This window comes from Carya illinoinensis, chromosome 3 (assembly GCF_018687715.1).
Source record: "Carya illinoinensis cultivar Pawnee chromosome 3, C.illinoinensisPawnee_v1, whole genome shotgun sequence".
Lineage (NCBI taxonomy): Eukaryota > Viridiplantae > Streptophyta > Magnoliopsida > Fagales > Juglandaceae > Carya > Carya illinoinensis.
This window is the reverse complement of record NC_056754.1, coordinates 45,015,238-45,028,819: the sequence shown is the minus strand read 5'-3', so window position 1 is coordinate 45,028,819 and position 13,582 is coordinate 45,015,238. Positions and strand designations below refer to the sequence as shown.

Here is a 13,582-nt window from a genome sequence, read left to right as displayed (position 1 = left end):
CACTTTTTGAGGTGCTTCTTCTATCATAATTAGTTCCTCTTCACAATGAACTTCATAATTAGTTCTATCATAATCTATTACATCTATATATAACTAACTAACTATAGCTAGTTTAATTATGACACACGTAAGTAGTACTGCATGCATCCTTGTTTGAAACTAATTTTGGCTATATATGTACATATTTGACTAACTTTCACTCATTTGGCTAATAATGGGTTATTATATTAGGGACAACTCAAAGCTTTGTTCTTGTGGTGGTGACCGACAAATTTTTTATTGGGATGTATCAACAGGTCGAGTAATTCGAAAATTTCGTGGCCATGATGGAGAGGTATGGTTTCTTTACAGATGGAAATTTCATTTCTTATCATTGTCTGCTTATGAATTGAATTCTTAATTATTAGGTGAGGTTATGGATCTTGTCAAACCAACATTGTTATCTAGACCTGGCATTGACATATACATTAACAATATCTCGTGTTAAGACGCTAGAAGATGTTTTTTTCTTTGTTCAAATGTCTTCATTTGTTTCCTATTTTTGTTGTCCTTGCAAATCATATTATTTTTTGGAATTTATTTAACTATTTGTCCTTTCTACTCTTTTTTTCTTTTGTAGGTCAATGCTGTAAAGTTCAATGAGTATTCTTCTGTCGTAGTCTCAGCAGGGTATGATCGATCATTGCGTGCTTGGGACTGTAGATCGCACAGCAACGAGCCAATTTAGGTTTACTCTATTTTTTGTTAATCAAGTACATCTCTACGGTTACCCTTTTATCAGTTTATAATAGCTTATCTTTTGAAGAATGCTGTTTTGTTTGTAGATTATTGACACATTTTTAGACAGTGTAATGTCTGCTTGTGTAACAAAAACTGAAATTATTGGAGGAAGTGTTGATGGGACTGTTCGAACATTTGACATGCGCATTGGTAGGTATGTAGTACTCTAGTGGAAAGCTTGTAAAATCCACATGTCGATGTTATAGAAATATCTTAGACATTCAAGAGATTGTTTGTATTTCTTACCTTTTTTCTGTGAACAAATTGTGTTATATTTTGTGCTACATTGAATTCTCTCTTTTTTTCTCTAACTTTCCTAAAGTTGGTACGCATTACTCGCTGGAAAGTGTCCTATTTTAGATCATCCACTTCTTCTAATGATGATGTTCTTTTTCTGCTTTATAATATAGAGAATTATCAGACAACTTGGGTCAACCAGTCAACTGTATTGCAATGTCAAATGATGGTAACTGCATATTAGCCAGTTGCTTAGATTCTACTTTACGTCTTCTGGACAGGTAAATTCTTCTACTTTTATTGATATGTATTATAGTTATCTGCTCTTACTAGCTTTCTTATGGCAGATCTACTGGTGAACTCTTGCAAGAATACAAAGGCCATACTTGTAAGGTTAGCCTGTAGATTCTTTGTTCTTGTGTCTTCTATGTAGTGTCTTTCTGAAATTATATAATTCAGAAATGTGGTCATCTTTATAAGATGACTTTTATCAATGATGGTTACATACAAGTTATATATAATTTGCTTACTTTTTATGTGCACCAACAAGAGACAGTCTATTTAATTCTCACACATGTTGAAGCATCTTCTACCTATGTTTGAAATCTGTAACGAGCTTTGCAAGTCTATATTTTTCATTCTCATATCAGTCCTACAAACTGGATTGCTGCCTTACCAACACTGATGCCCATATAACTGGTGGATCTGAGGATGGCTTCATTTATTTCTGGGATCTGGTGGATGCATCAGTGGTTTCAAGTTTCCAAGCGCATTCGTCGGTGGTAAACTCCTCCTGGATATGTACTTGGGCTATGTCTTCTCTTCTTATGAATAAAACTTCTTGATTACCTATCAAGGTAAAAAGATCCTCTTGGATGTGCTTATAGTATATATTGTTATGTCTGCGATGTTTAATGTGTTGAAGTATTAGTCTAATGTTAAACACGATTCAAAAATTTAAATATTGTATGGTAGCATAAAAAACTCGCAATAATGAGCAGATCTTTTGTAAATCACGTCAGATAAGACACCAAAATGTGTCATAATCACTAGTTTCCACAATGTTGAATTTTTTGCTTTGAGTATTGTTGTCTTTAGTCATGTTTGCAGGTGGCTTAAATATCATTGAGACTCTTATCCATATGCATTTCCCAAAAGGAGTACTTGGCTCCCTGGATAGTTTGTCAATTTTTTGCTTATATCAAAATTGAGAAATCAGATGCAGTTTTTTGGAATACCAGGACCAGTATAAGCACTGGTGTATGCCAAAAACAAATGATGTGTTCATCTCTATTTCCCATTTATGTAGCAAATTTTTTTCTTGAGTTCTTAGGTCATAGGTGCATCCTTTGACTGGAACTAAAAACACACTAATGTTGTCAAGGAAGACACTTTCACAAAAACAAAATGAATCTCATGAATATAGGGAGATTTGCTTCGAGTATCTCCTGTTTTGTATTAAAAAAAAAAAAAGTATCTCCTGTTTTGTAGTTTCTCAATGGCTCATGTCGTTTTGTCGCCCGAATTTGGTTGTCATTGTTGATAACTAGATTTTAGTTTGACCACACCTTAGGTAAAACTCCTTCAAAGCTATTAACTGTATTGTGCTTTATGATTGGTTCTATGTCAACCTCCATGGGAACAAAATGATACAGGGTGCAATTATGTTTTACTAGTCGATAGTGTTATATGGAGAATTTCCTGTAGTGAGAAATTTGTTGCTACATTGTTAAAAAAAAAACAACAATGGAAGCTTTTGTCAGATGGGGTGTTCACAAAAAGAAATCAAGGGCGACCATCATCCAAGTGGATTTTTTTGCATAGAACTTGCTTGAGTATAGAGATTTTGCCATGTACAATTTTATCTACTTGTGATAGATTTGTTTCTTGTTTGCAATAGTTTTGTGTACTTCAAGCTGTTCCAGCTTGAGGGGGGAGTATTAGAATTGTAACTACTGTTAGCTATTAGTTACAAATTAGTTAGAAGTGGTTAGTTTGTAAACAAAGGATTTAAGCTCAAGTGGTGTATATAAATATCTCTCTCGTGTAGGAATCATATACAGTGCAATAATATCTTTCATTTTGAATCCATCTTTTCTTCTCTTGGCAGTTCTCTCTTCTGTCCCCCAACTCCATTTTTTACAATAATTGTTTTAGTTCAAATTCCCAGTTTTGCCACATTGACATCTTAGTGAGATGCAGTAAAGTAACGAAAATTAACGATCTTTTAAAGTAAGTGTTTGATGATCGTATTGTAGCCAGTCTTAATTGGTTGGTTTGAGAATGGTTGTCAAGGGATGGAATTGTAGTTTACTGTTAGTTTCATGTTAACTGGTAGAATCAAATTGAAATTGTTTTGTGAACCTCTTGAATTGTCTTATTGTCTTCATATGATCTTCTTTGGCTACAAGTAGTTTTGTATTTTTCTCTGTTTTCCAGGACTGCATATGATGTAATTCTTACTAACGATATCTGGCCTCAAGATTTATTGCATTTTGCATTCTATCTGGTTGGTTGTGCATGCGAGCTAGCTTGTGTTTGATGACATCTCTAAAACCTCATGACCTATTTTTTGTTCTTATTTCTCACAGGATTAAACCAAGATATCAAGAAATAGAGCAAAAACATTTCAGAAGCTGTCAAAGATTGATGGAAAAGCTAGCTAAACCCATATAGAAAAACTTTCACTTGTAAATTTATATTGCATTGTGATATGTTGGATGGTTTTATGTAAAAATTAAAACAATAGCAGTGCAATGGTTAAGCTTCAAATATGTACTTTGAGATTATATGAATGATGTTTCAAGCAAAAACTGAATTTCTCCAAATATAGTATTTTTTGGTTTATTAACTTGCTTTGTTTATTAACAAGCAAGTACCTTTAAGTTTCAGGGAAAAACAACATATGAATAAAAAAAAACAGGGTCAGGTTTCAAACATTTCCGGCGACAATATTCCATCGGAATAAATTTGGCAGCCAACAATGCTTGCAAGTATTTCCGGCTAAAAAAGTAGATGCAAATACTTATTTTTGGTGACAAATATATAGCCCGAAAATAAAATTGGCAAAGCCAATCAAGCCAGCACTATTTCTGGCTACAAACGTAGCAGCAAATACATATTTGCGGCTAAAATTATATAGCCGGAAAATAAATTGGCGACTTACAACTAGCCAGTACCTATTTTCGGCTTTGAAAATGTAGCCGCAAATAGATATTTCCGGCTAAACAATATAGCCGGAAATTATTTTTGGCAATGGATGATGGATATTGACAAAAATTATTGTGACAAAATTTTATTCATTTGCGGCTATTATTATTGTCGGAAATAATTGGTATTTCTGGCAACTCTCAAAGTAGCCGGAAAAACTTTTACTTGGCTCTGTAATAGCGGCTATTTGGTGGCGACTAGAAATAACGGATAATAATTAATAGCGGCTAAATTATGTATTTTTTCAGCTACCTGACCCGTTGGAAATGGAGCAATTTCCTGTAGTGCTTGTCTTTTTGAAATAAAGAACCGGAATGTCAAACTTTCTTTTTGTTTTGAAGAAGAGAATATCTTATAACCGGTCGAACTGACCTCTAGTAAAAAGCAGCCTTTCAATAAATTGATGTCACATAGGCTTTCCATTTAAGCTACAATGGACCCGCATCCCAGGAAACCATACTCTCCTGTCACACTTAGATCTCCCTCTCTCAGCCTCAGATCTCTTCATCCCCTTGTAGGTCCCAACAAAGCAGTAGGCCAAAACCAAACTGGAAGTTGCCTCCTCCAAAAGTTGCACAGAGTAAAGGTTTAACTCCATTTGCTATCCCTGTGAATGTAATGAAAAAACCGTGGCCGCTCAAAGAAGAAGGCTACGAGGAAGAAGGTAGTGAAAAAATAGAGGAAGACCGTGACAATGTTGAGGATGGTTGGAGATATGCGGAAAACAAAGAGGACGATGATGAAGAAATGGATTTTGAATACTAGAAGATGTTAATCATCATGATGCTTTTAATGTAACCTACCCTCTCTCTCTCTCTCAACTTTCTCTTTAATTCTTATCATTATTTTTTATTGGCCATCGGCTATGCAGCTTTACCCATTTGTTGGCCATTTTAGTTAGTGAAATTACTGCAATGGAGAGAATAAATGAACGCATTTATTACTTTCAACCACCATCTATGAATTAAATAGCCATGACAAGATCCTACCTCGGAGGATTCACCAAGCTTTTTTAAACATCATAATTTTTTTTCTTTTCTTATTTTTCTGGATTTTTATATTAGAAGTGTGAAATCTAGGTTTATATCAAATTTCTGGGTTTTTCAGGAGGATTCACTTTCAGATTTCACATTGCATTGTTTTTCTGAATTTTTATACATCCTATTTCATTTGGTTCAACGATAGAGGGCTGCTAAATGATTCATCTTCCATTGAGTGCGATACAGGGCTCTCCAATTGATCTGGTGTGATAAGCCTCATTATGCTTTGGGTAGAGTTGCTGATGTGGCAGATTCTCACTAATGGCTATTAAAGCCAAAGTAGCAGCCCGATCGCTCCAAAGTGGTTTGCTTTGAATAATGCTAGGCTTACCGCTGGGTTCAGAATTTTATTTATTTATTTTGTAATTAAGAAAGTATCTTTTAATAATGTTGTGATTTTTTTTAAATATTTAAAAGTGTTTAAAAAATACATGTAAAAAAATTTAAAATTGTACAAGTTGGAGAAAAAAATAAAAAAAAAATATTTAAAATTGTACAAGTTGGAGCCCCCAATTGGAGCTACCAATGGTGGGAGCAGCACCGCTAGTTTGTTTTTGTCTCCATTCGATCATTTTTCCTTCAAAAATAAGTTTTTTTTTTTTTTTTTAAAGAACAAGAAAAAGAAATTGAGTTTAACGGCAAACGCTTGTTTATGAATTATGAAGTTTCTTCTTTTTATTTGCTTGTTATTATTTAGGTGTAGTTTGGATAGTAAGATGAGATAATATAGTTTTAGATGAAAGTTGAAAGTTGAATAAAATATTGTTAGAATATTATTATTGTTTTGAGATTTGAAAAAGTCAAATTATTTATTTATTTTGTGTGAGAATTTGAAAAAGTTGCAATGATGAGATGAGATGAGATGAGATGATGTGAAAATTGAAAGTTGAATAGAATATTATTATAATATTATTATTTTTTTGCATTTGCAAAAATGGAGTTGTTTATTGTGTTTTGTATGTGAATTTGAAAAGTTATAATGATAAAATGAGATTTTGCAGGCTAAGTTAGGTATTTTGTGAGAACTTAGGCAGAGTAGTAGGGGTTCTGAATTTGAAAAACTCTACTTGCAACCGGCCTGGGGTATGCCTGTCACATCACATCCGACATGGCAAATTAGAAATGATGTCGTTTCTGTTTTGTTAGCCAAACCCAAACAGAGGCCTCCATCCCCATCGAAACTGTCATCTCCATGAAGACTTCTTCTTCGTCTTCTCCATCGACCCACACCCCTATCGTCTTCTCCACGAAGTCACCGCCCAACAAAGCCAAAGACGATGAAGTGACAACCCATGAAGCCCCAATAGTATTCTCCACAGTTAGATAAAAATCAAGAGACCGAATCTTCTCCCTCCCTTCTCCGTGCGTACACTTCTCCCTAAGCCTAATATTATCGACGTTCGCCTCTTTCCCTAAGACCTTTGTTAATAAAAAAAAACCAAAATGGAACCCTAGTTTGGGAGTCAATTTGGAGCTGAATATATACACATGGAAACATAGAATCTTGAGGACTAAAACACTAGTTTAAAAAGATGGCACAAGGAAACGAAGTCCAAATTCCAAGGGTGAAACTGTTAGTTTTTTTATGTTTATCTTACTGGTTTAGTAGTTAGTTACCACTATGTCTGTAAGTACCTTTTATTTTGGGTTCTGTTATTTGCTGATTTGGTTTTTGATGAAGTGATAAAACTACATAGTTAAGCTACTTCAGTGACTAAATTGTTTAACAAAAAATGATTTAAGTACTTAATTATGTATTAGATCATGATACTTAAGTCCATTGATAAATTCTGATATTTTTTTGTGCTTAAAAAGATTGATAATGCAATTATTTCACATCAAAATAAATATCTTAATTTTACTCTTCTCATATCAGGTTTATAGGCTGCAGGGTAATTATTTCTTTTTAGAAAGAAATACATGAGTTGCTGACATCTTTTTTTTTTTTAAGTATAGAGAAATGTTATAAAAGGACATTCTTGACAAGTCACAAACAAATACAAAAGGAGCTGCAAGCTGCAGCAAAGACGCTCACACACGCTGGATTTCATTGGAAAGCAAGAGCATTTCAGACCTGAGAGATGGAAGACAGCTAGACTCACATGTTCTTCTGCACATATTATTTCAATTAATCTCATGGAAGCACAGGAAGACAGCAGGTCTTATTCCCTTTGTCGGTTCTACAATAGGACATGGATGTATGCGCTGGATCGCTAAGCAGCAGCAGATTTTATTTTCTTTCTTTCTTTTTCGGGTAGCTGGACGTGAGCAGCAGCAGTAGGAGATCAGTATTTATTTAGCTGAAGGCAGCAACACATTTATTCAGTTTTTTTGCTTTTACTTTGTTTTCATTCCAGACCTAGGGAGTAGAGTGTACCTGAGTTTAAATTTCTTTGCTCTTTTCGTTAGACGAGGGGCGGCTGAATTATTTTTATTGTTCATTTCTTGCTTTTCGTTTTGAGTCTTCGGCACAGCAGGGGTCTTTGACTCTTTAGTTTATTTCTTGCATTTTAGTTGAAGACGCTGAGCGGCTTAATATATATTTTTTTCTTCTTGTTGTTTACTTTTCGTTTTGGAGGAAGCGGCTGGTTTTGGATTTTATTCACTTTGCTTCTTTTGGTTTCTGTTCGGCGGCACACTACAAGAAAATTCACCATTTCCGCGCGACCCAAAAAAGTCTCTACTTCGCCGCAAATAAGTTTTTGCGACTATCATCCCCCCGTCGGTAAGCCGTCGCAATAGTTGAGTGAGGGAAAAAAAATTTACGACGAGAATTACTGTAGCAGCAAATATATTTTACCCGCGACAAATGGTGGCCGCAAAAACTCTATTAGTGTGTCGGAAAAGATTTTAGGTAAGCTGTTGATATCGGAATAGAATTAACTTTTTGTGGCGACAAATTAGTTTTTGCTGCGAAAATGGTCGCCACAATAAGTTATTAGCTGCGACTATAAGTTGCCGCAAAAAGCTGCTGAATTCTTTGATTTACAATTATTTACCATTTCAGCCTTTTTTTTCTTTTTTTTTAAACACCTGTAGTCCCCCATTAGATACAATGGCCAATGCATATAATAGATCAACATATTCCCTAATAAGCATACCATATCATGAATTAATCATTTACATGATATAGATGTTTCAAATATCCCCAACATGTATCGATATATCATTCATTCATCATAAAAAGTGCTATTTGAAATTCAACCCAACATCCCACATTAATGGATCAATGTAAGTTTACAAGTGTACTCCTCAACTTTATTATATAACAAGGATTTCCTAAACAATTCTTGATCATCATGGAAGCTGCCTCTTCATCTCAAAATTTAAAGGTATCTATCTCTTCATCTGAAAACTGGAAGACTCCTTCATTGATCTCAAAGCTGCAAAAATTTAGATTCACAAATTTTTCTTTAGTTTCCAAAGCCCAACAGAAATTTAAATTGCAACTACAAAATTAGGAAAGGACTTCCAAAACTAAAATATAATGTATATCCATATCATTATATAGATATTTTGTTTTTGATAAATAAGAGAAATTGTGGGGTAAACATATCATCATATTTTAGCCTACCTATTTCATAAATTCCTTACCCGTGATAAAAATCTTTGCATGGTCATAATTCTACTCATATCACATCTCACTCACATAAAAAAGAGCACAACACAAGAATCGTGGTAGTAATAATTTTTATATAGCGAATTCTTTCTTCTATGTTTTGAAATGCACAATGCTTTTCTAAGTGTGTATAAGTAATCAAATTTTATGAATGGACTACCATTAGCCATTTGGGTCTATCATATTTTTACTCTCTAACAACTATATATAAATAACCTTAATAATGGTAGGAATCTCGAAAGGTCAAAAGATGTGCATTATAAGTTTATAAATAAAGAATTAGTTCAGAGAGGTAAGTTTTATAACTCTATGTGCAAAGATGGGAGAAAAAACAGAAGTATACAACTGCAACTGTCTTGAAAATCCATTTGATTAAAGTAGCTTCCTCTCAATATCTAAAGAATGCATGTATCTTTACTTGTAGATAGTCCATGAGTATTAGATGACGTGATGGTTCCATCCTATCATGTAAGTCATATTAATCATTGAGGTACTTAGAAAATCACAAAAAACATGCAATTCTGTGATATGATAAGAAAAAGAGCAATATTAAGGGGGACTAATTAATATTTTAGATATATATATATATATATATAAAAGGTTAGAGAATCATAGATATGCACCTTTTTCACTTCTTGATTTGGTCCCAGCCTACAGAAACCAAAGTCATACAAAAAACGCACAAAAAACTTATTGACTAAAAATGGAACTACCTACGCAGGTCCTTGAGTTTCTCTATGAGACTCTCCTTGGGTTTGCCTCTGTGATTCCATATATGAACTTAATAATTTGTCATACTCGGCTTGCTTCGCCAACACTTTCTCTACATTCCCCCCTAATTCTTCCAATTGATTCTTGTAATACTCAGCATCCTTCTCATGCCTCTCTGCACGTTCTGTTAATGCTGCAAATTTTTCTACAGTGTTCTGTCTAGATGACTCGGGGATAACCATCTCCCCCAACCCCCTTGCATACCCTGGCCTGTGGCCTAGTACCTCCCTAAAGATTGATGCAACAACATCTTTAGTCTGCTTCTCAGGCTCTAACTTAGAGTACTTGGCAACCATTTCATTCTATTCAAGGAAGTGAAATCACATGTTAATATGTACACATGGATTCGTTCAAAACTACAAGGTAAATAATACGTACACACGGATTCATTGAAAGTCACTTACATGTTTCTCTTCCGTCGCTGGAGTCACAAATTTACCCTTCTTCTTACTCCACCTCACCTCTTTAAAGAAATCAATAAGGTGCTCATCACTCTCAGACTACAAATACAAGCAGGGATTAATACCATTTGTCGGTTAAAATCAGCAAATAATATGTTACTTCCTACATTTGTCAGTTAAAATCAGCAAATAACATGTACAAATCTGAATAAAATTCGTACCCTTATTTGCCTTAGTCTTACGAAGGAGGTTCGTCCAGCCGTGTGGTTTGTTTGTTGCTTCGCTCTATTACTTTTATTTTTCTCAGATATCATCTACAACTCACAGACTTGTATTAACACAACTAGATCATAAACATATAAAAAATAGCATAATCAACATCGATTAGAATTACCCTAAATTTCGCGCTTGACCATCGAGCGCATAACTTCACCCAAGTAGCTGGTGTCACCAACTCTGGCACATTCGCAAGAGCTTCTTCGTTTGTCTTGTAACTCTTGTATATTTTGTGAAGTTCATACCGAATATGATTGAACCTCTTCCTAAGTGTCTTCGTTACTGTATTGCGGTGATTCTTCTTCTTCCAGTCAAGGACGAAGTCGGCCTAGAGACAAACAACAAACACATTAATTATCTAGTAATAGAAATAATAACTAAAAATACACTGGAACATATAATGCAGTTTAGAAATGCATTAAAATAATGCAGTAACCATATAATGCAGTTTAGAAATGCATTGATATAATGCAGTATTTATAATGCAGTAACCATATAATGCAGTTTAGGAATGCATTGATATAATGCAGTATTTATAATGCAGTTTGTATAATACAGTTTATTCATGCATTGAAATACAGTAACCATATAATGTAGTTTAGAAATGCATTGATATAATGCAGTTTGTATAATGCAGTTTTTTCATGCATTGATATAATGCAGTATTTATAATGCAGTAACCATATAATGCAGTTTAGGAATGCATTGATATAATGCAGTATTTATAATGCAGTTTGTATAATACAGTTTATTCATGCATTGAAATAATGCAGTAACCATATAATGCAGTTTAGAAATGCATTGATATAATGCAGTATTTATAATGCAGTATTTATAAGGGGAGTGAAAGTTCAGGAACAGGGGAGTGAAAGCTCAAGCCCAAAGCAAACAATATAACTGTATCTAGTATTAATAATACTTTCACTAAGAATTAACAATAGCCTATGAACAGAATTGGGAATTAGTCCTGAGAAAAAACAACGGCCCATAAACAGACCAAAGCAACAGTCAAAAAAGCCTATGAATAGAATTGGGAGAAAGCCATTGAATATCACAAGGCATACATATATATGCTAAGTTTTTTGATAAGTAGCAATCCGCATATATATGCCAAGTTGGAGAGAAAAGTCACAAGAAAGAAAGATTTCCCCATATCTTTTCACTTTTCTTAAACAGTTGCAACCACAATCCAGCCTGCCAACTAAACTGAGTTTCCTATGTTTTTTCTGGTTTTGTTTTGTTTTTTTTTTTTTTAAACTTCCAATCTGATTGCAATTTCATGACTTATATGTTGTTTTTTGTAGGCAACTTATAATTACCATTACCATCCATATAAGGCTCAATCCAATGATCCTTTTTAACTGGACTACTTAAAGCTAGCCTAAAGGGAAGAGTACACTAGAAAACTTTTGGCACTTCCAAACTATACTACTGATTGATCATTTTATTATGAATAAACTATTTAATAAAAATTCAATTCAATTTTATTACAAAAATACATTTATAGGAAAAAGTTATTGGGAAATTAACCACACCTCCAAAAAAAGAAAAATCTATTGAGAAACCTTTTGTTTTTCACACATAACTTATTAACTCATCATACCGCTGATATAAGAACTTTCCAGATCAACTATGCTAAAAAATATTGGTGTTTTGAATTTTATTTATTTATTTTTTAAGTTAGAATGAGATCCACTGTAAGTAGTTTGTGTAGGAAAACTGAATATAGAAAAAAATAGAGGAAAATAAAATGATTAACAGTTAATACATGATATCAAATAGAGCAAACGAAGCGTACAACAGTACTAACCACGTTCAAAATCTCAAAAGTGGTAAGAGCATATTCTAAAACAAAGCAAATCTATTTCCCTGCATGTATGCACATCCTTCCCTCTCAAAATACATAAAATTGTTCCAAAATACATAAGGATTATCTAGTGGTTTTAGCAACTTAAGACCCACACGCATTGCGTACCAACAGCAAAGCCAAAAATAGGCTATATTGAGAGAAAAACAACCAAGACGCTATACGATTTCAGAAATTACAATCAAGAGGCTATACGATTTCAGAAATTAGAAGTGCTTTGACAGCACATTCTGCAATTTCAAAGCCCTAAGTACCAAGAGAGAAACATCGGTTGAGACAGCTCGAAGAGTAAGAGAAACATGAGATAGACTCACCGGCGTCGAGAGGGCACAACAGCTGAATCGACGGCGTACGCAACCAGCACACAACAGAGAGACAATGTAGAGAACTGAGTCTCACTATCGGTAAAGGATTAGGTGAGGAGTTTTCCCACCAGTTAAGTGATTAAAAGACTTGTTGCAGCAGTATAGATGTCGCCGTAATTTAGCATTCTCCTGCCACAATAAAAATCTTATTGCAGCACAATTTATTACCGCGACATAAAACGCCGCAACAAGTTCTTATTTCGGCGGCACTTCATAATGGACAGAAAATAATCCGGGGAAAAAGGAAATTGTGTATTTCCGACGGGATTTTACTCGCCGGAAATGTTTAGAGCCGCAAATTCTCACTTATTTTGTAGTGGCAGTTTTTTTTTTTTTTCATGTCATTTTCTTAGCTTACTTTGGTTTTAGACGGTAGGCGGCTGGTTTTGTTTTTTTCCCACATTATTTACTTTGCTTTTACGTTTAGACAGCAGCTGAAGTAATTGGTTTTGTCTTTCACACATTAGTTATTCTTGCTTTTTGTTTTAGACTTAGACTAGAGGGTAGCCTTTAGTATTTATTCTTTCTTTTTTCTTTTCTTAATAGACAGAGGGAGTCGGCTGATCTTGTTTTTATAGCTTAGTTTTACTTCTTTACTTTTTCCGTTTGGAGTGAAGTCGGCTAGTGTTATTATTTTTTTTCATAGCTTTACGTTTTCAGTCTTGTTAGTTTCGACGGAACTCTCTCTTGCATTTAGCTTTTATTTTTTTAGTTCCTCAGTTTTATTTCTTAGTTGTTCATTCAACTTGTTTTATTTATTCTCTTATATTTATTTTCATACAGTAACTTGAAATGTAAAGATTTATTATTTTTGAACATTTTATTAATTTAGAGATGATAGGCTAGATTTTGAGCTTGGGATTCAATGAGTAACCTATAACTGTTTTGGGGTAAATTTTCTTCAATGCTATGTGATTTCAATGATTAACTTGATAGATAATATTTCAATTTACTTTTAGAAAGGATCGAAGTTCTTTGTTCTTGGTTTAGATTAGTTGTAGACGTAAATGCACAAT

The 13,582-nt window shown here is 33.9% G+C and overlaps 1 protein-coding gene and 1 pseudogene across 2 annotated transcripts; one reads left to right on the top strand and one right to left on the bottom strand.

Moving 5' to 3' along the window:
• Positions 1-214: 214 nt before the first annotated feature.
• Positions 215-4,992, top strand: LOC122304856 (annotated as a pseudogene).
• A 3,342-nt stretch (positions 4,993-8,334) lies between these two features.
• On the bottom strand, positions 8,335-12,611 carry LOC122305691. Of its 2 annotated transcripts, none has more exons than XR_006241206.1 (6): positions 12,516-12,611; positions 10,453-10,662; positions 10,280-10,372; positions 10,062-10,157; positions 9,510-9,959; positions 8,335-8,650 (listed from the first exon to the last, which is right to left on the bottom strand). XR_006241206.1 is itself a non-coding variant. In XM_043118254.1 (6 exons), exons 3-5 carry the CDS (start codon positions 10,370-10,372, stop codon positions 9,600-9,602), a joined length of 549 nt encoding a protein of 182 aa, XP_042974188.1. In that variant the 5' UTR covers positions 10,453-10,662; positions 12,516-12,611; the 3' UTR covers positions 8,335-8,650. The 2 variants fall into 2 exon arrangements, 1 of the variants encoding a protein (XP_042974188.1); XM_043118254.1 differs by having other exon boundaries at positions 9,600-9,959.
• Between the last annotated feature and the right edge of the window lie 971 nt (positions 12,612-13,582).

Coding starts and splice junctions, on each gene's coding strand:
- LOC122305691 (XM_043118254.1), bottom strand. CDS start 10,372: ATGATATCTGAGAAAAATAAAAGTAATAGAGCGAAGCAACAAACAAAC. Junction 10,158..10,279: donor TAAGACTAAGGCAAATAAGG/GTACGAATTTTA, acceptor TTGTATTTGTAG/TCTGAGAGTGATGAGCACCT. Junction 9,960..10,061: donor CAGCGACGGAAGAGAAACAT/GTAAGTGACTTT, acceptor TTCCTTGAATAG/AATGAAATGGTTGCCAAGTA.